The 26,544-nt window shown below is 42.4% G+C and overlaps 1 protein-coding gene and 1 long non-coding RNA gene across 6 annotated transcripts in view; both read right to left on the reverse strand.

Moving 5' to 3' along the window:
• Positions 1 to 12,096, reverse strand: part of CBFB (core-binding factor subunit beta) — a 41,342-nt gene extending 29,246 nt beyond the window's left edge. For 2 of the 5 annotated variants that reach the window (XM_065028924.1, XM_065028925.1), the window contains exons 1-4: positions 11,818 to 11,976; positions 11,519 to 11,605; positions 10,782 to 10,826; positions 6,839 to 6,955 (exon numbers count right to left, since the gene is read on the reverse strand). In XM_065028924.1, coding sequence (XP_064884996.1) covers positions 6,839 to 6,955; positions 10,782 to 10,826; positions 11,519 to 11,605; positions 11,818 to 11,895 — 327 coding nt within the window. In that variant the 5' untranslated portion in view covers positions 11,896 to 11,976. Of the gene's footprint in view, positions 1 to 6,838; positions 6,956 to 10,781; positions 10,827 to 11,518; positions 11,606 to 11,817 lie in introns of all 5 variants that reach the window. The other 3 variants (XM_065028926.1, XM_065028927.1, XM_065028928.1) reach the window with 2 other exon arrangements.
• Positions 12,097 to 12,604: 508 nt separating this feature from the next.
• LOC135575355 (uncharacterized) lies at positions 12,605 to 23,784 on the reverse strand. The gene is made up of 3 exons (XR_010465948.1): positions 23,645 to 23,784; positions 14,550 to 14,621; positions 12,605 to 12,744 (listed from the first exon to the last, which is right to left on the reverse strand). It is a non-coding gene; the product is annotated as an uncharacterized LOC135575355 (long non-coding RNA).
• Positions 23,785 to 26,544: the final 2,760 nt, after the last annotated feature.

Here is a 26,544-nt window from a genome sequence, read left to right on the forward strand (position 1 = left end):
CACACTACACATTTCACCAGGCCAACTTGCTAAAGATCAAATATGCAATTATGCAAGCTAATTAGCTCATTTCATTACTTCTACTTTGGACAATACAGCTTGAAGAAATATTTCAGTGACTTCCAGAAAAAAATCAGTTTTTTGCAGCAAATGTTTCATCATCTTATTGAATTCTAATTTTTTTTTAAATATTAAGTGTTGGGTTTTTTTTTTTACAAAGAAACAGACATCCTCCAACAGTTATGCTCTTACTTTTCTCATTAATTTATAAGAAGAGCAGAGAAGCATAATGTTAGCAACTTTGTTCAGTAAGTGGAGGCTGATATGCAAACAATAAGATTCAACAATGTCTGGATTTCTTCCAGTATCTATGCTGCAGCAATCTCAAGTACTCCTTTCATTCACACAGTACTCCTCTGTCCTTATAGACAGCTGGCTCCCAAAAGCAAAATTTAGCTCGCTAACTCTGGTTTTGTTCCTCTTCTGGGAAACTTTAGGACAATGGTATGAGTAAATTTGAAGTCTTGACTATACAACCCCAGCGCATGCGTTTAGACCACTGGAAAAAGTTCAAGGTAATATGTAAAATATGACTGAATAACTGCTTCTACAACAGGTAATAAAAGCGAATCAAAAGCAGGTTTACTGATGGCAGACACTAAGTACTTAGGACCTATGGAAAGGGTTGATACGTAGGCAAACGGCCCAGCCGTTCACAAGCATTTTTCAAAATAGCATCATGGCTGCGCATACAGTAACATATGGACAAGGCTGCGGGCAGCAACAAAAGCATGTGGAGGATGGGGGGAGTGAAAGGATCACAGGGAAAAGGCTGTGAGTGCTCGTCACATGAGAGATCCTGGTGTGACTCATGCTCTGGTGGCAGAGGGCACCCTTCGATAAATCACTCTTCAGCAACAACTGTCCAAATCTCAGCCAGGGGCTGCTTGCCAGCACAGGACAACGTGTACCTAACAAGCTATCAGCTCCACAGATTTCCCTTCCCAAAACCCAAGTTCTCAATTGTTGACAGTGTGTAAACTGGGCGCATAGAGGCCTCTCCCCATTTTGAGGGAAAGTGAATAAGCAAAGATATACTGTGACTACTTGGCTTCAAATGAAGTTTCATTCAATTAAACACCTCTCCTCTATGCAACAGCAGGTCATAATGAATAACAAGAAGTTTCACTCTTCTCTAAAGCAACATGGTATAGGAGCATTAAGAAATTACATATCTGGAAAAATAAAAGTAACTGAGCTGTCTCTGCTAAATGAAAGACCCTTAAGGACAAACACAACCATAAAATCTAGACTCAAAAGCACCTACAGGAAACTAATCTTTTGCTCAAACCATATAGGTGATTCTAGATGAAAAACAATCAAGGGCACAATCCAGGGAAGTGGATTCTTCTCATTCACCAAGCCTTTGCAGGACTCCCACCATGCAGCTCCAAGAAAAAAATTAAGATGTTTAGCCAGGCTGGGTACAACCTGGATATGCCACCAAACCCATTTATCTGCTGCCAGAATAATCACATGCTGACTTTTTTTTTTTTTTTCAAAGCTTACAGAAAAAGCCTCAGAAAGACAAAAAAGAATGCCAGTGATGCGAGCTTCATCAGGGCAACACCACTTCTCTTGGCTGACACACGCAACAGCACCTCAAAGGGCCGAGGCACAGGGACGTTTCGGCAGCTGACGTGCCCTCACTGACCACCAGCCGCTCTTCACAGAAGAATCTCTCCCAGTTACAACGTGCTGGGTTGTGGGGCCATCAAGTAGACCCAAGTAGGAGGATGAAAGGAAAAGCACCAGCTCTGAGGGCAGGCACCAGTCCCATCTTCCCTGCTCCACATTCCTGACGTAAGCTGAAACTACACAGGAAGAGGAGTTCTGTATCATTCTACTAGCACAAAGGGAGAGAACAGTAGATAATGAGGATGAAATTCTGACCCCAAAATATTCTTGTCCTACCCCACCAGTGCATTAAGGAACTAGCTTAAAAAAAAAAAAAAATAAAAAAAAAAAAATCAAAGACTGTACAGAGCTACACCATGAACCTCAGCTCGAGTTCAGATCTGTAAGTAACAAGACTGCTCTGCAAGAGAGTTTATGAGCAGGACAGATGCCCTCATGCACCAAGAGAAGATCCACAAAGATCATGCATGCTACCACTCCAGAGGTTGACTTTTGCTAGTTTTCTAACCAAGTCAGACCTTACGTTCCCATGTGACTCCACAACACCCAAACAACTCCGTGAACATCTGTTCAGTGATGCCCAACTCTTCATGGCTGTAGCATCATCTCCTGCTGTGCTTTAAACAGAGACCTTCAAATTAACTTGAAGGAGCATTAAATTACTAAAGACAAAACAGATAACGTCTTAACTGTTAAGACCACATGCATCTCATGGTTGAGACGATTTGCCCTATGTGGTAGCACACCTCAATATGATCTTTAATATGACAGCTCTAGCATACTTTTTTTTTCCCTAAATCCAAAACATCAGACATCCTTTCCTACTGATCTGGAAAAAAAAAAAAAAAAAATTAAACTCACATTCTTTTTGTCCAGAAACTCAACGGATTGCAGGGAACACACCAAAGGAACTGCTAACTGCTAGAACATTTTAGACAACGACAATGCAAAACCCCTAAATACTGCTGGACTGAAGATATAGGAACTTAAGGAATATGGCTCTTTAACACTACTGTGAGGGTAAAATGACAGCTGAAACTGTAAATCAGCTTTCCAGACATCCTTACCAATTTTTTTTAAAACGAAGGGTACCTAAAGAAAGAAAAAAGAAAGCTGCTGTTGCCCATTTGTCTGAATGACGAATGACTGAATGTTTCATCTAAATTCTTCAGAAAGCAGCAGGCACCAAACAAAGAAAGTAAAACTTCCAATTCAATACAGGTTAGTACTGGTATTCAGATATTCCTCATAAATTAAGCCTTCACCTTGCAAGCAAATTCCACTGGGTACACTGTGATGGTATGTTTGACTGAAAATTGCATGTGCTCAGAAAACTAAGCAGCCAATAAACTATCCCAATTATGATGACATTTTATTGCTTAAGTCAAAAAGAAAACGCTGATCTGGGGACAAGCCCTATCTGTCAAACCTCTAGTAAGAAAAGAGGACACAAGTGGAAAACTGGTGCTATTGGCTGCCATTTAAATACAGTTTTTATTCAAATACAGCACCTTTCTCATTACATTCTAGAACTGCTGTAATGTCTGCAGCACAATATAAATTTTCAGGTTTTTAGACTTGTCCAAGCACTTAGCATCAACTCACAGCCAAATAAAATTTCCTACTTACAACAGAAAAAACTGCACATGAGTAGAAACTTGGCACCTACAGGAAGAAAACTGAAGTCCAGTAGTATTTAGTTATGGCTAGAACAAAGTTAATGGTCTAGCGAGTAGAAATCCTAGCTACAGCACACATGTGGCATACCAGGCACTCTGAATCAATTGAAATCACGTCTGATATGCTCTCCTCCAGAGCTGTGGAGTGCATAGCACATTACACTGAAATAAGCCTGTTGAAGATTCTGGTTTATGAGCAGCTGCCGCTGAGTAGCAGACAGGAAGTTAAACTGCGTTAGCAACGAGATGGAGAATGGTATCATAAAGGGGAGGGGAAATAAAACAACGGCACACACCTCATCAGTGTAGTAACTGGTATTTAAACAATAAAAAAAGAACATCTGAGAACTACTGTTTATGCAGGTAAGAAAGATCTCAAATAACAAATGAAAAACAGGGACATTTTATCTCACTGTAAGAAGTGTACAAAATAAATCATGCAAAGAAAGTTGATCACACAGTTCTTAACAAAACAAGAGACTTCCAGTAAACCTATATTTTAAGAAGCACTGAAGTCCACACACACACAGTTCAGTGTTAAGTTCATATGGTATCAGTATAAAACTGAAGTAAAAATTAAAGAACTTCATTAAGCACAATAAAGCTAGTTTATGTAATTAATGGTATCAGAGAAGCAAGGTTAAAACAAAGCTCTCAGTTTTGCTCCAGAGTTCGGTTATGTGAGATTTCAGGTGATACATTACACTACTACACTGTCTGCCTCCGAATTTCTTAACAATATCTACTGGATAAGAACTGGGCATTAGCTGACAACACAAAGGATCAGGAAGACTTGGTATGATTATGATATTCAGACACAGGACAAGACAACAAATTTGATGCACCCCACACACGCCCACGAATCACAATGAAATACAATGTTCTATGATTTTTACGATTTAGGGACCTATTTTTAGTACTAGACAAACTTGAAAAATTGCTCAAATACACAATTATATTTGCTACAGGTCAAAGACAGCAGAGAATGTTAAAAGTATGTCAAAAAAATGTTAAGCTTGAGTTTAAAATGAGTAGAAATACAAAGTGAACACTTAGCTATCCAATTCTTGAATTACCGAAGACAGGGTATCCACAAGAGGCCTGCCTACCCACCCATCATGTACATCAGATGCATCAAATCAAAAGGTAAATTAAACATAGGAAAACCACCTCAGTTAAGAAATACCAGAATGAAAAACCTCAAGTCTATGACGTAGATATTCACAGAATCCCAACTTTCCAATAGGTTCACAATGGTGTTGCTCTTTCTAAAGTTCAGTCATTGAAGAAGCTGCTTTGGTAACTTTGTTAATCTGTGTACAAAACTGCTTAGGCACAATAGTGACATACTTCAACTCTGGATAAACTATTTTGTGCCATTATTTGCTTAGCCAAACGGTGAAGCAGAATTCCAGAATAAAAATATTCTAGCGTTGGTAGGTTTATCTACATTCTAGATCTCAGACTAATGCCTAAAATAATAATTAACTGACAGCTCCCCCCATAGCCTTTTTTTATTCATATAATTAAAAACATGCCTTGCTGGCTTAAATCCAGTGATGAACAACCACACGTTATACACTGCCTCAAGAATCAAAGCTCATAAAACAACGTTGCATAGAGCTACCAGAAATCACATGGTGTTAAGAGACTGTTAAAACCTTTGAAAGAAATTCTTAATAAAAACAAACTACAGAAATCCATAGAGGACAACATCGCAGAGAATTCATATGAAACATTTAACTGTTTCTGCTGATAACATAAACTCCTCTTCTGAAGTTAGGAGGGTGGCTCACTTTCAGACGAGTTTAATTCTGCGCAGAGCAAGCCTGCATTCGCATGCGATATACACCAGTAAAGCTTTATTACAACAGTGAATTTGTGATTTGTTCATACTATGGCATAGCACTATTCCCATTTAGTAGTTTGTCCACTTCTACCCCCATTCAGTTGAATTCTTCTAAGTGTTTCAGTGAAGCACTCTGGAATTTACTGTAAACACACATAAAACAGGGAGTGGCATTCATTAATGAGGCTCATGTTCTATTTTAATACACAGCATGCCTACCACACTCTTACATGATTAAGACAAGGCAAGAAAATGGATGAAGTAGTTTAGTACTTTAAGAATTCATTCAGAGAAAACAAAGTTAAAAAAAATCATAAGAGTAAATAAAATTAGTTTTGAACTGGCAAGAAGAGAGACTTCAGTCTTCTTACACATTACAAGAAAAATTCCTCATTCAATTGTGAGCCAGAATCAATATTTTTCAGTAACAGCCAGATTCAATTCAGTTTCCTTAGCAAAGCAGTCAGTACCCAGCACAGCCAACTCTACTCCTTCTCCCCAATCTGCCAAACGGAAAACAATTTTTTCAAAAAAAAAACCTCATTAACTTGAATTCCAAATACCATATCTGCCCTCGGGATTTTTTTTTCTTCCAATCAAGTTTTCCCACTATAGGAAATATTTATCTTCCACCTAGCAGCATTTAAAAGATCCGATATGCCATTAAACCTGAACATGCTTCAAATATTTCCTCCAGCCTGGTGGGTTTGGTAGCATTAACTGTTACTTGTTACAAGAGTGGGTAAAAAATTTAGGTAAAAGCAAGAAATTTATAGTCTATTAAAAATCTATTACAGTCAAAAAATTATAAGGAAATTAGGCCGTGATGGAAGGGCTATGTGGTCTTTAGTGTTGGTCCAAACCTAATGAGGACTGCACTGATCTTTGGGTAAGTCCCAAAGCATCTACAGTAGCACAGATAAGAGACAGCACCTACATTTAAAAGGTATGTTTTTTATGTAAAACAAAACCAGCTGTGACTTCACAACTTTATTCTGATGAGACTAAGCAAGATTTCTGATTTTAAATCTAATACAGCTTCACAGTAACCATCACTGTCATTAGAGAATTCCAGCTTTCGATATCAGAAAAAAAAAAAAAAAAAAATTCAAAAATCAATTCTGAAAGCGATGCTTATTCTGTGTTATTACTCATGGTGAAACTAAGAAAAAAAAGCTTCATTCCACTAAGCTGCACACTGAGTGCTTGCTGAATCTACTGGCAACCTAAGACCCAATGAAATAACCTGTTCAAAGTGCAAATTTTCACTATTGTCTCCCATAATTTGTTGGCCAAGGTCTAATATCTGAACCATTTCAGAAGAACCTATTCAACACTAAACTTAAACTGCTCCCCAAATCATGGCATGACAGCAGAAATAAAGTTCTGTTCTTCAAAGTGAAAAAGCCACCAGTAATAGCCACGTGTTTCCCTCCAGAAAAACTAACGTGCTTTAAAACAAAGCGATACCAGATTTTATCCTACCAGCTTTCAGTTGTACTCATGAGACTACCTACATGCCACGAAATACTAGTAATCTGGCATCACACATGGAGTAAGGCTATAAGCACAACATAAAAATGTCTTTCAGTCACAACAATTTCTGTCTTACCTTGCCTCCTTCTCTTTCAAAGTCGACATATTCCCGGGTCGGTGTCTGTCGCTGCTCCCCCTGCCAGCTGGCCGGAAAAAACTGGAGAGACAGATTGGTTCCTGTGGCCACAAAAGCCTTTTAGAAAAATCAATACAAACAGGATCAGGGAGCAAGACATTACATAAATTATGCAGGCAGTCATTTATTTTTACATCAGTTTATGTCTTAAGCCAGGCAGCATAGAGAATACTTAAAGTCAAAAACATGCACTCATCATTTTTCTTAAGTATTAAGTTACAAACATCTGATTCCATTTTGACAACATTTGCCATTGGCTGCTTCAGATATAAAATACAACGTGGAATCAATAATTCTTTCAAATCAGTTTTGCTGACATTAGAATCTGTCCTTTCAGTGCTGTCTGGATACCCTGCACCAACTTAGTACCTGCAACATTAAAAATCGCCCATACTTTTTGAAGAGCTTGCATATCTCTAGAAGAAGCACAGCTGAAGGAAAATGAACTCCTGATACTAGGGGTAACTTTTTTTGAAAGGACTCGTTTCCTTTCACAATCTACTTTTACCTAGATAAACACTTATCTGAACTGAAATGTAAATATGCTTATTTTATCATCTACATGGACGCAGCATCAATATACAACTCAATTAAACTTCACCAGACGAAGCCCTCTTGCTACATTAAAACACCAGTGAAATCCAAATCAGCAGATGCCATGTCAGTGACAACAGGCAACTGTAGGAATTTTTCTCAGCTGCAGCCCTTTGCAAAATCATTAAAGGGACTGACTTGACCATGTTAGAAAAAGTGCACATTGCTTTCAAGTAAATAATTTTCTATGGTTTCAAATTAAAATAAGATTCAGTTTTCTTCATAAACTCTCCATATTTATTTGTACATCTTATCAACTCCAAGCCATGAAGAGTATGGCAATTGCTAGACATGAAATAAAAAAAAATATTTTTGCAAGTAGAAGTCAATTCACATTATTTATACCCTTCTCTGAAACACACATGTCCTGTAAGCACACAAATACTTGACCATGCTCCCAGAATATAACTCTACTCAAAATCCCAGGGTTAAACGTAATTTGTCGCAATCAAATAACTCTATTGATTACCACGGTCACTTAGATTTAAATGGTCATTAATCCAGAATACAGTGTTGTCTTAAAAGCTATACAAATACTACTCTAATAGCTGAAATTTCCTGACAAGCAGATTCCTTTCAAGCAACCCAGAATTCAGCAACTTTATGGCAGAACTATACTGCTACCTATGACACAATAGCTCTACATGTAATTTAAGACAGTTCCGGTCACGTACTGCAACGCTGTCTGTCACAGGATTAATACCTCCCATTTTGAAAGTAGAAGTGCTTTGTCTTGACTTTTTCCCCTTCGCCAACAGAGACTAATACCCTGCAATCACGTTCCACTCCAGACTATCCTTAAAAGCGGATTTTTTTTTTTTGTTAACTCTCCTGTTAAGCACATTCTCGATGTCATTAAAACTGACAAATCAGTCCTACTAGTACTAGGGGGGATATTGTGCCGGTACATTAACATTTGTTTGCCCTACAGTATGCAAAGACAAACATTTCAATCGAGGTAAAAGAAGTTTCGTGGAGGCTACACTTGCACAAATAGGAAGCATCAAAACTGCGAGGGCTGCAGAGCATCACCATCAGGCTGACCAGCCTGTATGATCCCTTTGCTTTTCTAGGTGATTCTATTTACATATCTACAAAAAAAGCCCACCTATCTCTAAACGTTTTTGACTCATAAGTCATCACCACCTAGTCTGTTTAAGAATTACCTTTCTACCTCCAAGCACCTTTAGCAAATGTGTGTTTTATACTCTGTAATTTACACACTTAAAACACCAAGGAGTGAGATGATTGAGTGTAAACCAGCTGACCACTGCAGCCCTCCGGACCCCTCCAGTTTCTGCAGGCCCCAAGGATACTGGTTCAGAAGCACTATACCTGCTTTTTGGGAAATGGAGCAAGACCATGAAGCGCCCATCCTCCCTGCTTCCACTCCCCAACTTGGGTTAGAGGGCCATGAAAAACCATGGGGAAAACATCAGTGAAAAGAGGAAAATGAAAGTACACGAATTCCTGTATCCTTGTGGAGTCCTTCAGGGAACATTTAAACCATAGATTATTTAAAAAGCTATGTAGATACTTATTCTCTGGATTTTTGAAACATGTTCCCTCTGTTCGAACAGATAAAACTATGCAACTAAAATACCTATGTGCTTCTCAAATCAAAATCATAGGTCAATACTAAAAATCTCAATAATAGCCTCATTAGTAACCACACAGGACTACATCAAACTCAACAATACTCATCTAATAACAAGCAGATTTTTAAAAATAAAAATAATTTTTAAAAAAATCACCCCCCTAGTTTGGTGTTAAACTTTAAAGTAAGAAAATTATGATTTTCTGTACAGAGCCTTTTAAAGCTCAGTCCAAAATGCCCAATACACATATGCCTCAAATTTTGCAAAAAGCTTATCAGGTAGCACAAGGGTGATCCAACCCACTTGCAGCCAACACAAGTAACTTCCAAACAAATAGGTAGATAGGAAGTCTTCCTAAACAAACTGAACATGTAGAGTTATTTTCAAGTTATCAAAGCAATATCACTAAACCCAAAATCTTATCTAATATTTCACAGTTACTTTCTCAGTAATATTGGCAATTATTTTCTTTATTCAATCAAAAGTTATTTGACAGAAGTAACCAACAACCTACTGCCAGTTCTATATTACATCCCTAAGCTATTCTCTGGGTTTTTCTGCCTGCTTCAAAATATGTAAGGTCACTTGCGAAGGCTCCCTTTGGAGATAAAAGAATAAGTCCTTGATGTCTGGAAAAACATTTGAGACTAGAAAAAAAGAAGTAAACTACGAGCTCTTTTTAACATCAGTCATCACACACATTACATTTCTAAATAAACCTGACTACTTGTACCCTGTTCATAAAACAAAACCAGACCTTTCAGATCAAGAAATTTAGTGGTTGTTTTACAATTAAGTAGAAGTAAAAATACATAGGACAGGCATCACTGGTTGCTTCCAAAGGATGAAGTTCTGGCAGAGAAAGACAGCAGCAGGCTTAGAAGTACAAAGGTGAAACTACAGTGATTTCCCATTTATATAAATAACCACACAGGCTGCATTAGAAAGCTAGTTTATAAACTATGTGACTTTTTTTTTTTTAGGGAAGGTCTCGGGTATACTGTGCACTTACAACTATTCAGAAACTTCAAACATTAGCATGCTACGTTTTCCTTACCTACCCATTGTTTCCCTGGTGACTTTTTAAAGGAAGCAAACATGTGCCATGAAAAATTAATGTAAAAAAAATACATAGTAAAATTAAGAGACTGACTACAAGGGGCCTCTCACCAAATAATGTTACAGGTTCTAAGATCACAGATAAGAAGCAGGGATGAGATTCACCTAAAATAAAGTTACTCAGTGAAAGATAACTGCGTACTTGAGTGTATATCCTTGCACTCACAAATGCAAATGAACAAGATCAGTTGCAGTAACTGGTATTCAATTATATTTGTTCAGATGTTTGTAAGAATAATTTCACTGTGCGTAAGAATAATTTCACTGTGAACTGACTAGCAATATCTCTACCATTAAAAAATCATCATAAATAGAACTTGGTGAAAGCAGGGGTTATTTTCTATGGGAACGGAATTTTTACCTCATCTCTCATTATATGCTGTAAATGAAAAAGGTTACTTCTGCATTTTACGAACAGCAAAGAGGTCTTCTTAAGTTCTTAACGCTATAAGATACTGAACCTATAGAAGGAACGTAAAGCAGAAATCAAACCAGGAAATAACTAGCCAGTTCTTGACCACTCCAAGCCATATTTCATCTCGCTTCTTATTTCAGAAGAGTCTCTAACTAACCTTAATGAATGAGAAAAACAGGTCTGACGTTGTGAGTTTCAAAACCTGATTTTAAAAGCATTTGATTAGTTCACAAATACATAAAACAGCTCATTCAAGACTTCTAGCTAGAGTCTTCTGAGCAATTTTACTCATTTCTGAAAGATCCTGTTTCAGAGGAAAAAAAAAAAAGAGCCGAATATCGAAACGAGCAGCTTACAACTGTAACACGTGCCCAGGGCAGGCAGCACAGGCAGTTCGCACTGGGGGGTGGCTTGAAAGCTCCGAGAGACTTTTCTCACCTCCCTTAAACCCAGCGCTCCTCAAACGCATTTTCACCGCTCCAGCGAAGGCAGAGCGAGCTGACACACTTCAGCGAAAGAGCACTATTCTTAAGGGGAAATAAATGTTGCCTTCTAACGACAGCCCCGGCGTTCCCAAGGCGGCAGATGCAATTTTTTCCCTGAAGGAAAAAACTTCTCAGTGCGGCACGGCCACCCAGACCCGACCGACCCCGGGCACCAGACGAACACCCTCTGCTCCCGCCACACCCAGCGCGAAGCCCTGGAGCTCAGTGACTCCGAAGCGTTCCTCCACCTCAAACACTCCCTGAAACTTTCTGTTTTTATTTAACAAAAAGGGGAGCGAAGCGGCGGAGGGGCCCAGGGGCGGCCGTTCCCCCGCCCGCTGCTGACAGGCGCCAACGGCCGCCCCGGCCCGGTCCCGGCGGGCCCTGAGGGGAGCGCGGAGCCACTTACGATCTCGGAGCGGCCGTCGCGGCAGGCGTTCTGGAAGCGGGCCTGCCTCTCCTCATGGGGCCGGTCCCTGAAGCCGGTGTATTTAATCTGCGGGGAACAGGGCGCGCAAATCAGGAGGGGCCAATCCCGGCGATAAGTGGGCAGCGGAGTGCACAGACTGCACCGCCCCGCGCCGCCGGGCTGGGCTCCACCGCCGCGGCTGAGGAGAAGCGCGGGGCTCCCCCCGGCCCCTCCGAAACTTTCCCCACGGGCGGGCGGAGAGAGGGGAAGCGCAGAGCGGGGGGGGATCGCCGTCTCACCTCGCACTCGCGGCTCAGCTTCCTGAAGAACTCCTCGTTCTCGAACTTGCTCCGCTGGTCGGGGACAACCCGCGGCATGGTGGTGGGGCCGCCGCCGCCGCCGGCTGCCCTCCCTCCCTCCCCGCGCTGTCCCAGCCCCAGCGCTCGCCTCGCCCTTTGTTAGCCCCCGCCGGCGGCAGCCCCCTCCCGCCCTCCTTCCCTCCCTCCCTCCCTCTCTCTCCTCCGCCTCCTCCCTCTCCCTCCTCCCCGCGCCGCGCGCGCAGAGCCGCCGCTCCCGCCTCTCCCCCCGCTCCCCTCCCTCTCCTCCGACTTCCTCCCGGCTCGTAAACTCTGGCCGAACAGCCGCACCATTCACAACTCCGCCGCGCATGCGCCGCAGAGGCTCCCGCGCCTCCCTCCGAGGCGGGAAGCGGGGCGAGGGGGTGAGTCAGTGGTGACTCACCCCGCGGGGCTGAGGGGAGCGGGGTCGCTCCCCCCCCACCTTCGGTAACGCGGCTCGTCTCGATGGTTTCCGGCTTCCTGCTCCGAGGGGAGCAGCCTCAGCGCTGCGGCGGGCGGTGGCCGCTCGCTCTGTCCCAGCGGCGATGGGGCGCTGTCCCCTCGCAGCAGGGACTCGGCCATCCCTCCCCGGTCGCCCCCCGCACCTTCTCCGGCCGTCCCGGGGGAAGGGCAAGGTGGGCGCGTCGTACCCCTTCGCCCAGCCCGTGTGGGGTGCACAGGTAGGGGCGGTGCAGGCGTCGCACCGGCGTCCTCTGACTCCCATCACCGTCAGCGAGGGCTTACCCGGCCCGGGAGGCAGCGTAGAGCCTGACTTAGCCCAAAAGATTGTCCACCAAAGGACCCTCCATCCCTGTGGGGAGCAGAACCACCCACTGCTTCAAAACGCACAGCCGGGCTGCTCAGCGTCTTTGGAATCTTGGTGTCGGCCTAGAGCAAAAAAACCCGGTGCCTGGGTTCACCAGCACTTGGAAAGTTCGCTTACCCACGTGCTAAAAACACAGCAGCAAAGCTGCAGCCTCAACTCTTGGTGCTTCATCTTCGCAAACAGACATTTTACAGGAGCTAATTCCATCAGGGAACACAGCAGGACATACATCACCTGTCCCTAAATCCGTTTTTTTTCATACATACTTAGATTATTTTTTTTTCCTACAACCGCTCTCCCAGCCTTTTAGCAGCTCTGGAGCATTGTAGGGGTAGCCATGCCAAAAAACAGTTGGCTATTACGACAGCTATTGCTAACATAAAAATATTAGAGTGTATTAGATCTTTTGATAAAGAAAGGAGGTTTTCTAATCTCTTGGTATTACAATCTTAACTTTACGTGTACTCATGCAAATTGGAAGAGGGCAATGCTAAGGTTAGCCAGAAGGCATGATTTGAATCAAGTATGAGCAAATTAATAAAAAAATGAGGGAAGTGTCTGTATCCCATAACCAATTGTATACAGACTTCATAAAAAACCTGTAGGAGTTTTTTTTCTAGATATAAAAAATATTTCATGAAAAGTCTAATACACTTCAGAACAATAGGAACTGCAGATTTAGACAATAACTGTGTTTTAGCTGTATCTTCTGATTTTTGGTACATTACTGTAATGCAGATATGTGTGTAAATTCAGAAATTAAAAGCACTGAAAGAAGTATTTTAAAAGCTTTCTTCAATAATAACCAAATCTGAAAAGAAAATATACTGAGATTGAAAACACACAAATGTTATATATTATCTCGATTCATTTAGATTGATAACAACCCTTACACAAAATTCTCATGAATGTCAGGCACATTTAAAGGTCTCAAAATAGACATTTTAAAAAAAATCCATATCACTATTCATCTTACAGCAAGGTCAATAACAAGAACTTAGGCTTACAGGAGAACTGCCAACTTCATAAGGTAGAAATCTGCTCCCTTAACCTCCAATAATCTTTCACTACTTACTAGTACATTGCCCAGTTCCCACTTCCTCACCCCCCAAACTGTCTGTGCCCTCTTCCAAACAACAATTTGTAAAAAAAAAATTACCAAGGTCAAAAGAAAGAGGCATGGTTGTAAAGCCCTAAAATAAGGAATGGGAGACATGACCACCTTGCAAGTTGGGTCTTTGACCTTGGCATATATTTTTCAGGACTTTGGAAATAACAAAAAAATTGACTGCTCCCCTCCAGGCAGCTCTTTGTTTAGTGTTTCTCATCCTGGAGTTTTCATCTCTCCACTGCAAAGTTTTTGTTTTAGGTAAAGTCAGTCAATATTATCGGAAAGCCTGTAATAGATCAGACACTGCCTGTTTGTTGCCTCGGTTGGTCTGATGCAGAAACAGGATAACTGTAAGGGCTGAGGTGGAAAACAGTGGTGCAGCATCATGTTATTCTTCTGAATTTATCCAGTTTCTTCTCTACACTAAGCTGATACCATAAAAAAACAAAAACCCCCAAACCCTGCACTGATGAATACCTCCTCAGTGAAGGGAGCAGATTCCTTTATATTATAACAGATACAACTGGGAGAAAATTATTATTTTAGGCCTGTTTTCTCATAAAGGAAAACTTATAAAATTGGACCAGCTCTTCCTCTATCTACCCCTGCAGCCCTCAACACTTAACAAGGCAATTCAGGCCTTAAAGATGGAGAAGTTCATGCGCTTTTTTTGTTTCTAGCCAGGTAGAGGAGAGGCACACAAATTAATGTCTTTGCCGCAAGAAAGGCTAGAGCATAATTTCCACAGTTACTTACCCTGTTTGGCCAGCGTCGCTGGCCACTGGCCAGACAGTCAACATAGATCAGAAGCAGCTTCGCAGGTGGTAGCTGGGGGACATGAGAGGGAAAGCTGAGGTTTTCTGTTGGAGATGGGACACAAACTCGTGGGAATTCTGCACCTCACCCAACAGTTTTTTGTGTGTTTTGGTTTTAGCCCTGTTTCATCAACACAGCAAAACGGGCTTCAACCTTTTTCCCTTGTGCATAACCAAATGCAACTGTTTCCTGAAGGTGTCTCAGTGATATCTCTGCAAACCCTTTCGGTGCGGTTCAGGCTGCTTAGATGTTGGTAGGCTTGCTTTGGTCTGCAAATCCTTGGTCTGTTGATTCACAAAATAAGAACTTAGGCTGTTCATCAGGCCTCTGGGTGAGTCACCTTCAGAAAACCAAACTGGTCAAGCTTGTAGGCATGCTACTTTCTGAGCAATTTCTCAGAACAGACCCCTTTCCAAAATAAGATCTAACGTGTTTACAGTATGTGGATAATTGAGACAGAATATCACTTAAAGATTTACAGATGGGATGTTTTTGAGAAAGGGAGCTTTCTCCAAGTGACGAATCCTGTATATACTGTTCTTTCTATAACCCTTTTCTGTCATGTCTTTAAAACCTCTGATTTTCCTGTAGGTAGCAGGATTTGATGAGTAACTGCACAGCACTCATGCTATATTGTTCTCCAGACCTCACGCGTGCGAGACACTGATAAGTGAGACTCCTGTGTATCCATTGATCTATGGCAGCTGCAGCATAATCAAACACCAGTGTTATGTATATACAAGCTACTCTGTGATCATAGATCCATTAATAAACTGTTTGCAAGATATAATTATGCACATGAGGTGTGAAATGCAATCCACTTACGCAAGATCTGTGCTTATGGGTTCTACAAAATTCAGGGAGAGGGGGAGAAATTGAGCAGATGAATCGACTTATTTCCTCCAGACTAATTTTTATTTCTCTACACTGATGCTCCCAAACAGAATATCCTCACTGAAGTCACCCCATCAGTGACATGGGGTATTGCTGTTCATGGACCCACAGTAACATGCTGAAACCATCCTGAAATGCTCTAGCTCTGCTCCAGAGCAGCATTTTGTGCCCAGCATGCATACATCAGCACAAAGATATCTTGAGACTCCTAAAACAAGCCCAGTGAGGGATATGGGCAACACTGAGGGCCAAGAGCTATCGGCCTCAGCTCACATCTGTGGAAGCACTTTATGCAGAGATGGATGTAGAGACTCTGAATGCAACAACATGGAGCTTTAAGGACTTGGCTGAGTCCAAAGTTGATACCTAAACATCTTACGTAATACACAAAGAGAGATAAGAGCCATACCACAACAGTTAAACAAAATGATCTAATTTTGCATTCTGAGTGGGAGGCTGCCTACTAGTTAAAAAAATGCTAAGCACGGCAGGTATGAGGGAGGAAGCAGCACCTGATCTCTCTCTTCTCTGAACTAGGCTACAAGAGAGATGCATCTGTTGACTCCAGATACCAAATCTGGAACTTTTTTCCCAAAAGAAGATGCCTGCAGGTGCTACTTGAAATAACTGAATGGGACTCTCACTTAACCAGAGCATGACGCCTGCCTGCCTTTGTTGTTCCCAAGCATTTGGAGTACTCAGCCAGGACATGGGAGGCCCTTCCCACGCTGAAGCTGTTGAAGCCCAAATTCCTAGCAAGCACCTTAATCGCACTGACTCTTGCACTGCAGTAGCTGCATTCACACCTCTGCTTGAGCCTGGCTTACTACCACCTAAGTCTTCACGAGCAGGGCTAAATGAATAGCCAGTAAAAGCAACCATCCTTTCCCAGCTGGGTGATTTGGACACCCTGGGCTATTTCTGGCATGGAGCACTGGCAGTTTGACAATGTGCTTCACAGAAGAAGAGCCTTTGTTTCAGTAACATACACACAGAGCATCTCCCATGAACGCATGGCCTGTACAGCATGGGGCATCCACCTGGACACACTCTTCTGACACTTGCATGCCAGCAAATAACCATAGAATCATTTTGGTTGGAAGAGACCCTCAAGATCATCGAGTCCAGCCATTAGCCCAACACTGGCCCTAAATCAGGTTCCTAAGAACGTCATCTACGCATCTTTTAAACATTTCCAGGAATGGTGATTTAACCAGTTCCCTGGGCAGCCTGTTCCAATGCCTGAGAACCCTTTCCATGAAAAAAATTTCCTAACACCCAATCTAAACCTCGCCTTGCGCAACTTGAGGCTGTCTCCTCACTCATTTAATCATAAAACAATCAGGGATGTGCAGCCATGGAAGTACAGTGAGATACCAGGTACAGGAGTCTGGTGTCTTCCAGCCTTCCCTGAGGCCTGCTAAGTGACTTTGGGCATATCGCTTCACCTCTCATGCCTCAGTTCCCCCAGCTATCAAATGACTGGAGATCTCCTGATGAAGATCTCAAGATCTCCATGTAAAGAACCAGACACTGTCATTACCCCTGATGTTGAGCAATGAGGAGAAAGTTTAACTGAGCACAAGGCATGACTCACCCTAGCCTGCATACATAAAAGGAAGTGTTTAAAAACTGCCCCTGTGAAATTAGTTCTGAAGATGCTGTTGTTGGCATGCGGACAGTACGAATGGCGCTCAACTTTATGTTGTTCAAGCAGAGCTTTTTCTGTGTATTATCTCCTGTGCTGCTATCAGCCACCTCATCTCGTTATGTTGCATTTCATAATCCGTTAAAAACTCCTTCAAAAGTATATGCGTGGTTTGGGGGGTGGCATGCTATGGTGAGAGCCTTTTACATGTTTTAAAGAGTACTAAGCACAAGACATAAAACAGCCAGGCAAGATCTTGTAGTTGTTCTAGAAGTCCATGGCAGATTTTCAGATCTCAAGGGCTTCCAGAAAGCAACATGAGAATAGTCAATGCAGAGAGTTTTGGTTCCTCAGGCCCAGCACAAGGCAGCTGGGGTACCCTGGCAGCTCAGAGCAGACACAAAGATATCTGAGGTTTCTTCCACATGAAGGAATCAGGGTGACACTAAGTGATCACAAGCAGAAGGCCTGTCTAAGATTAAACAGTCAAAACATGGATGTCCTCTCATAGCCTCCACCAGCCAAATCTCTATCTGTTAAGCTAAATGCAACATCATCTCTCTGGATTAACTATCTTATATTTTCTTCTCTTCTGTTTCCAGTCTTCAAGGTGTTTTTGAGTGAGTGTGTGTGTTTTTTGTTGTTGCGGTGTCTGTTCCTGCGTGAGCTGAAAAGGTTATGTTCAAATTCAAAGTGTGGAAAGCAAACCCTGCTAGGGAGGGCTGTTTGTGGGTGAAATTGGAAATGATGGGGGAGAAAGCTAAAGAGAGAGTGACTCAAAGCCCTGTTCTTCTTTCACATGTGCATGTTTATCACTGAGCAAGCTGTGTTATAGTCTGTTATACTTTTGATTATACTCAGTACAACTGTTAGAGGTGATTCAGTCTTGGTACAGATAATGTTCAAGTGACTCTTTGGATTCAAAAGAGATTATTCTTGTAAGCTTTGAGCTAGAATTCTTTCCTCTCATAGATCCAGTGGTGGAAAGCAATTGCATTTCTGAAGGTTTTTTACCTTCTCTATGGGCAAAACAAACATTAACTCCTAACTGTAATCACAGAAGGATTTTAAGGCTTTGCCCAACTGTAATAAAAATATCAATAAACTTCACAGAAGGGGAGATTTGCCAGAGGCGCATCTTAGCTGAAAATGTTTCACTGGTGAGAAACAAAGTAGTTTATGTACAGAAAAATCTCTCCTTCCAAAATTCTGTATTTGTTTAGAAGAGTTGTACAACTCCAGAGGATTTATCAGCACAACTTGTATTAACCTTAATGAGAATTTTGTTAAAACCCCCTTCTTCTGTTTCTACAAATTTTCCTGAAGGTCCCGTAAGTTAAAGTTTTTCTGCTCACACTTACTCCCACTTTATCTGAATTTATGACACACCCAACTTTAAATTTGCCTCACAAAAGGCAGTAAAACGTTGACTTTCAAAGCATCAGATTATAAAAATCTTATTCTTAAACAATTAATTTCATTTTCAAGGAGAAAGTTGCATTTCAGAACCGAGCAGAGTTCTGCTGTCTTGTTACACACTAAACACATCAAAAACTTACATTTCCATACACCTAATGCACCAGGGTGCCATGTCGTACCATAACAAATGGATTGCCAGCTGTTTTTTGTGCTTTCAGAGAAATTAGTGCCCTGCTTAGGTGACCACAGAGACTGGGAGACAAAGTTGTGAAGCGCGTTGTCTAATTCGACATTCAAGGCTAGGAAGAGCTGTTGCCGTTTCCAGATGGATCGCTGAGGGGCAAAGTCTCTTGCTAAGGCCGATACTGGAAATTGGCAATATTTAAAATTGTGTCTCTAACCAAGTCCGCAAGGAAACATTCCTCTTTATCAGCACATTCCATCGCGGGCAGGTTTGGAGCGCTCTGGCACAGGGGTGCCGACCGCTGCTTTCATTATGGAGCTCGCAAAGGTAAAAAAAATAATAAATAAATACCTGGCTGCTGCTTTTGGGCTCTTCCTAGCTCTGCCTGCCTCATGTCAGCTCCGAGAAAGCAAAGAAAAGCCCATTTCTTGGGTGTGTACTGCTGAGGGAGCTGCCTTTTCACCTTCTTTTAATACAGTGCTGTTATTGTTTTTTGTTCGCATTGATCTTATCCTTTGAGAATTTGGAAGGGATTTCAAAGAGGCAGGGTGTTGATAGTAACTTTGTTTTCATGCTTCTCCTCTGCTGCTCGAGCTATTTGTTTTTACTGACGAGGAATTATGATGGCCCCAATCCTCCACCTTGATCCAAATGGGCACACCCTGGGTCAGAACGGAGTCTCAGAGACTTTCCCTTGACTTTGTAAGAACACAAGAATTTCCCCATGCAGATTTACTTGCACGTTCTCACTTGAAGGGTGTATTCACAGCTGCCCCTTTCCCTTCTTTGTGTCCCAAGACAGATTCCTCAGCACACTCTACCCTAGGATTTTCCTATTCGATGTGGATTTTCCCCCTCTCAAGTCTTTAGCATTGTAATTTGCTGCATTTTTGTGCTTCGCTCCCCTGCCCCGGCCTGTGCTCACCACCAGGAAGGAGACCAGCAGGATGTCGATGAGCCAACACTACAGCAGCAGCAAAAGAAACCCAGCATAGGAAGAGCAGAGGTTGCTCTTCACCTCTCCGTCACCTTTGTGGTCTCCGTCAGCAGTTGCAGCATTTGTAGATGACCAGTTAAGCTCGAGACTGACCCACAGAACAAGGAGGAACAAAGGTCACTTCCAGTTTCACCAGAAAGAAATTCCAGTGGCTACTCCAACCCCATAATCCAGCCATGATTAATGTGTATTGAAGGAAGATCTGGTTTCATCAGAGAGCCTAGATTTTGAACAGGCTTAACTGTTTGGGGAAAAACAACAAGAAAAACCCCACACTTGAAAGCTGAAGAAGGGGAGATGCAGCTCAAATACAAAGTTGAATCCTGTCGTGGGGGAGTTAACAAATGACAATGTTATTCTACACAAGCTGCCCCGGGATGCACTGAAACAAAAGTAGGCTGGTTTCCTCAGGATTTGCACCTCCATTCTCCCCTTTCACCCATATCACCTAATTTAAAGGCTTTTGAAGGAATTTCTGAAACCCACTTTCCCTCCCACTCTCAAATTTGCTTGAATTTGACCTGCAGACTCAACAGTTTGTGGAGTAGAACGGGAAAGAGGGAAAAAAGACACACAGGTATAGTGATCTCCCACACCTTGCTTTACTATGAGTCCAGTGTAAATTTGAGTTTGTGCAGGGTGAGACTTTTTTGGACAGAAAGTCCTTTCATGACAAGGAGAGTGACTCCTGAACGTCTCACAAAAAGCATCTCAGTATCAATTGAGATTCCCAGCCTGGAGCCAGACCAACCAACTCAAGAGCTGTCATTTTGGGGGATACCTGGCTGACTGATCTTCAAGTCACAGCTCTGCTCCCAGATTTCAGATCAGAGCATTCAAGCCTTCCAAAAATAGTCCCATCACTGAAATTCTGCTGCTCAGCCATAATGCAGCGGTGTCATTCCCTCACCTTGTTCTGAGAAACAGCTGAGATTTTTGGCTGCGTTTTAAAACAAAAAGGCAAAGAGGAGTAAAAATCAGGGGGTGGAAAACAGCTTGAGGGAAATGCCTGGCATGGAAAAGCTTGAACCTAAATAGCTGAGCTTTGGCAAAGCTGTAAGCAGTCAGTCTGCTTCTTACAATGAAAACCACCCAGCCCACTTGATGCCCTTGTATCTACAAAAACCTGTGCTCCACAGCAGATAGGGTGAGCAGTAATGAATGGGTTCGAATCGCAGCAGCAAGATCAAGATTAGGTAACAGGAGAACATTTAACTTTAAAGATAACTTGAGCCCTGGGATAGATTTCCCAGGAGAAATCAGTTTCCATCATGGGAGGTAGTCGGGAGCAGGTGGAGTGCAACCATCCCCTGTAAAGGGCAGCTAAAAAGTGAAACTGGCAACACATCAATACTCCTCGATATTTACTCTATACACAATCATTTACACATGCTAACAATGAACAATGATGCGCTTCCCTTGGTAGAATCAATCTCTACCCCCATCTGACAGAAGTGATGAAGCAGAGGCATATGGAGGTTGTGTGACTTGTTCATGCTCATAGAAAACTATTAATAGGTTGGGTAGGGCTGATGACACCAGTATTTAGAGTTCTGCATTCATCACTTCTCAACCCAAATTGTTCTCCCTGGGAATTTCAGAAGAAGTTCGCACACGCATTTTCATGGCCACTGATTGATGGAGTTCCTTTTTTTGGCTGCTGCTGCTTCTGCTCTAGGGTTGATCTGAGCCCAGTACCCCAGGATCTCCTTACAGCTACCTCATCTTCTTTTCTCCAGCCAGGGGATTTCCACTCAGTTGTCAGATCCAAGGTTGCATACATCCCTTTTATCCAGCAGTCTGCTGTGCCTCATCTCTCTGAGGAAAGATCCTCAGTGGGAGCTTTTCCTCCCCATTTTCCTCATCTACTTTTCAACTCCTTCCCTTCACTTCCAGCCTGGCAGGTCTTCACTGTATGTCTAACTGCTTCATAAAATGGGGATTCCCGTTGATTGCTTTTCCTGTTCCTTCTCTTTCAAGACTCCATTTTAATGGTAGAAGGTAAAAGAGGAATTCCTTTGGGAATCAGAGGAAGACACTTGAGAGTATCAGAAGATTCAAAAGAGAATGTCCTACTGCTGCCCAGCCAAGGATGTCTGGTGGGCAGCTCATGACCCCGGGAACAGCTCATTTCCTCACCACTTGTCTTTTGCTCTTAACAGCAGCTTCCTCAATGTTATTATGTACCAAGAAATGTCTGAATAGCAGTTTTGACCCTCACCAAACTTTTGAGATCCAGAGGTTTTTGGTTTCTTCCACCCCATTGTCTTTTAGACTTGATTTACATGTTCTTCATATTTATGGTCATTTTCTCAGTAGCACCAAATTGTTCACCTGTTTTTCTTTGGTTTGTCTCTAGATGGGAAACAGCTACAATTAATTCAGAATCTGTTCTCGTTTTGCACTCTGTAGACCAATTTCCCACAGCGTTGGATTCTGGCCTCTATCACATCTGCTCCCTCAGTTTGGCAACGTATTCCTTTGCCACCGTAGTATCTTAATGGCTCTTTTCTGCTCTCATAAGGAGTCTTCTGCCATTTCAGAGTTTTGCTCTTTAATGTGTCTTTATCTGGCAGGAACCTGGAGCAAGATTAATTTCCAAAGATTAACATGAGGTGCGCTCTTCATGCTACTGTTTTAGGATCAAGAAGGGAACGTTTGGCCACCCAGTTTAGGCTTCTGCCTCCAGCAAAAACCAAGTACAGATTCAAGGGATTCATACCTTCAGCTTCACAAGTAACCAGTCTGGATGAAAGTGTGCCGAACACAACCCGCAATGGTACTCGAGGATTACCTTCCTGACAGATCTGCCTGCAGGCAGCATAGTCCTTCATCACCTCCGAGGTAAAGCTTGCAGGTTGTTAGGAAGCGGAAAGTAAGCTTAACTAACCGTTATTTTGCAGCTCCTTCATGATTAGGAAGTTGTCAAGGCAGATCTGGTTCTCTCTGCCAAAGGAAAGCCGTAGCCTGGGCACCATGCCGATCAGAAGGGACGAGACACAGCCAGGGAAATGGTTCTTAGCAGATAATACTAATTCAGGAACTTTAACTTTCATGTAAGAGCTGCCCATAAAGCAATTCAGAGCAGAGCTTTAAGGTCCTGCTCTCCCTGTTTCAAGGTACTCGCCTGGACACATTCCTGTGTGATCTGCTCTAGGTGACCCTGCTTTAGCAGGGAAGTTGGACTAGATGATCTCCAGAGGTCTCTTCCAACCCCAACCATTCTGATTCTGTGTCACCCACTACCTTATACATCTTGGTTGCAACAGGCTAAATTTCAGGGGATTTTCTCCCCTAAGCTGTACATATCTGGAGTTTTATCTTCTGTAGAAGAAGCCGTAGATGCCCAGAAGTACCTCCAGGAAGCAAATTTCCCCCAAGAACAACAAAGCTGGGAAAAACCTGTACTTTCTGTCCACTGGGAAAAAAATTTAAAAAATCCCTTGTCATTTTAAACTCAATTAGTTACAGTCTCTGAATCACTTTTGAGCATGCTGAAATTAAAGCTGGTCGAGTCAGCCTGGTCTTTAGGTAACCAGAGCTCCGTGTCAAAACCACACACCACGACCGTCCCCACCCAGGCACAGGAGCACATCAAGTCCTTGCAGTGCTCTCCTGCGGGTCCATTTCCCAGCATTTATCACTATCACTGCACGTAGGAATAACGTGATCGTCAGCACACATCTAACAAAAGCCCAGGAGCACCGTGCAGCGATTGAACTCGCTGCCTGGGAGCTTCTTGCTCCCACAGCTGCTGCCTGTGCGCCGGCTTCACACCGCTTCACGTGAAGGGCGTGCAAAGGGCTTTGAAAGTCAGGTCTGCACATTTTTCTCTGAAGCTGCCTGTAATGCACCTTTTTTGTTTTAATGCTTACGTAGGCAAAAACGAGTACCTCGGATAACTAGCTGCAGTCCCAAGCACGGAGGCAGGCTGTTCAACACGCTGCTCCCCTTCATTTGAAAGCACCATCCTCCTCCGCTTTGTTTCTCAACCACTGGTATTTAATGACAAACAAGAGCTTTTCTCCAAGGAGAGTGACATTGCCACAGCACAGAAGTGAGAAAACGGGATCACGAGTTATAAAGCACAAGGGGCTCCATTTAAAATACAGTCAAAGCATATGCATGAATATGGACATAAGGATGGGTCTCTCTATCCCGATTCCTCTGCGCAGCCTTTGAACTGAGGAGGAAGTGCTTGTGGCGATGCAGGATGCAAAGCTGATTATGCTTTGCTCTGTAAGAAAACATATGTAGCCCGGGAACACATGACTGCTGGAAGATTAAAAGGAGACTAAAATTCAGCACTTTGTCTTCATTAGCAGTTCCACAAAGTACTTGCTGTTCTTTCATCTTGCTTTCCCTTCAAAGAGTTCAGAAAACACACTGGACATGGTTAAAAAAATATACCCCAAATTCTGAGAGCAGAAGTAGGGAAAATGAGGTGCAGTTTATGTTCCTGCTCAGCTACATAAAACAGGCTAGAACGAAGCAGCAACTGCAATTCAAAGACCTCCAGTCATGGTCTTTGCCTCCTGGAGCAGGGAGTCATATTCCCACCGGCTATTTGCTTATGGGTTTGTGAGATCAGCCCAGCCCTGAACTCTTCCAACACATCCTTGCCCTGTCCTCGCCTTGTTTCACCGACTGTCTCAGAAACTCCTGTACACTCACAGAGACCGTGTCCCCACTTTTACTTCCCTGCATTTTCCATTAATCTACTCAGAAATTATTTAAATACCTTAATTGTCTTTTTGAGTTCCTAGTTGTCATTTTAAGCGTGTGAAGCCTTTGCTAGAAGCGTTCCCCAGCACTATGCCTGTTTCTCTGCCGATGAACCTCCAAATTAAATATAGTGCCGAGCACCTGCGAGGGGATGCATATTCAAAAAGAAAATTACAGTTTCTTGGGGTACTGAGCCAGCAGCAGCTATTAAAACAGTCCTCTGGGGCAGAAGGTGCTCCAGCTGCTGATGGCTTGGAGCTGCAGAAAGGATCACTTTTTCATTTCTTGCACTCCTGATGCAAGCAAGACACCCACACGTAGCACAGAGCTCAGAGTTGCTTCAACAGCGGCAAAAACATAAGCTTCAGCCTAATTTTTCTTCCAAAGTTTCATTAGTCCTGTGGGATTTTCTTGCAAGACGTACTGTCCTAGCCCCGAGGGGCTGGCTTGTCAAGCACAGCTTTATCCCACACTGTAAAGGCAGAAACACTAGAACGAGAGCAGCTACTTTCTTTACTTTGACAATATGTCTCCAATGACCAGTGCTCGTGCTGCGCTCACCAGTACGGCCCCAGTTCAGGAAGACGTTTGTTCACCACATGCCTAAAAGCCATTGACCTGAATGAGACTCAAGCTTGTGCTTCAGATTTGTTCTGAATCAAGGCCTGAAAAATTGAATATTTTTTTCTGTGTGTTTAAACCCTGAAACCCAAGACTGTAACACAGTATATTGAAATGTCCCTCTACCGCTGCTCCATCAGCTCATGAATCTTGTGGAAAGGCCATCAGTTACAGGTTGCTGCAACTGTGGTAAAAACTGAGCCTTGCATTTATCTTTCTACAGCACACATTAATGACTAAGATGTACGATGTTTTCTTGCTATCAGATTTAGAGAAGTTTTGGAAGCTTGTGGCATACGACAGAGACTTTGAAATGTTTTCCTTGGATTGAATATCAGGTTGCATTTTGATTAGGAGAAATATATACGAGGGCAAGGCAGGTAGTGATGAATTAACAATTTCCTATAGCTTTCTCAGACTTACTATTCATTTTAGGTGAAACAAATTTGTGTCAATTGAATAATTCCATAGGGACGTTGATTTATTTGGAATTTAAAGGTATAGCAAAGAAAACGTTCAAGAAGCCTTAATCATAAGTACAGTTTTGATTAACTCTAGGACTTTTAAAAAGGGACCAATTATTTTCCAAGCTGTGGCAATTTCCAGAAAGCTTTCTCTTTATATCAACAGTTAAGGTTGAGGCATTTTGTTTCTAAAAACCAGAACAGCACTTTTTGGATTTCTACCTTATAGAACTAACACCAAACAAGCCTCATCTGTCCTGTTGTGCTGCTGTTTGCCTCTGGGTATTTCTAATTAAAATAATCGTAAAGGGACCAACATTAGACCCCACCCACACCGAAGTGGGGAAGCTTAAGACAAACACAAAGTTACCCACCGGAACAAGTGCTTGCTTCCCTGATAGCTATTACCCTCTCGAGAAGGTTTTGGAAAATGCAGCTTACAATAAAATTCTCCATCACTCTAAGGGAAAAAACAATTGGTCTATATTTAGGATGAAAAATTAAACAGTAGTAAAAATCAGTGAATTATAAGCAAATCTGACAGTTGTGCTCAGAGGAACACAACCATGGATGAAGGGTCATGCCAATGGTCTGTTTGTGCTGGCCACTGTCATGAAAATGTCCCCAAGCAGGCTTGCACCACGTTTCCAACATCAGAAAAACATGCGTAAAGTCTTTTAGATTTAAACAAAGAGTTGAATCATGTGTGATAATTACAGCCTTTGCAGGCAGCAAATGCTTGAGTCAAGTTCACGTTCCTTTGAAGAAAAGGCTGCATCTTCTTCCATGTTAAATATCCTCATCTAAATAATGATCTTTCAGTACACACAACCCAATAAATACTGCCTCCAGATTGCATATTTAGTATCTTCAATAAATAAGGCTATAATTTCAACTACTAACTAGTTATGAATAGCAGCCTAAAATAACAAAGCAACCAGTCGCTGGCATTCAAATGCAAAGTTAAAATGCCATTTTAAGTT

Source organism: Columba livia, chromosome 13, assembly GCF_036013475.1.
Source record: "Columba livia isolate bColLiv1 breed racing homer chromosome 13, bColLiv1.pat.W.v2, whole genome shotgun sequence".
Classification (NCBI taxonomy): Eukaryota; Metazoa; Chordata; class Aves; order Columbiformes; family Columbidae; genus Columba; species Columba livia.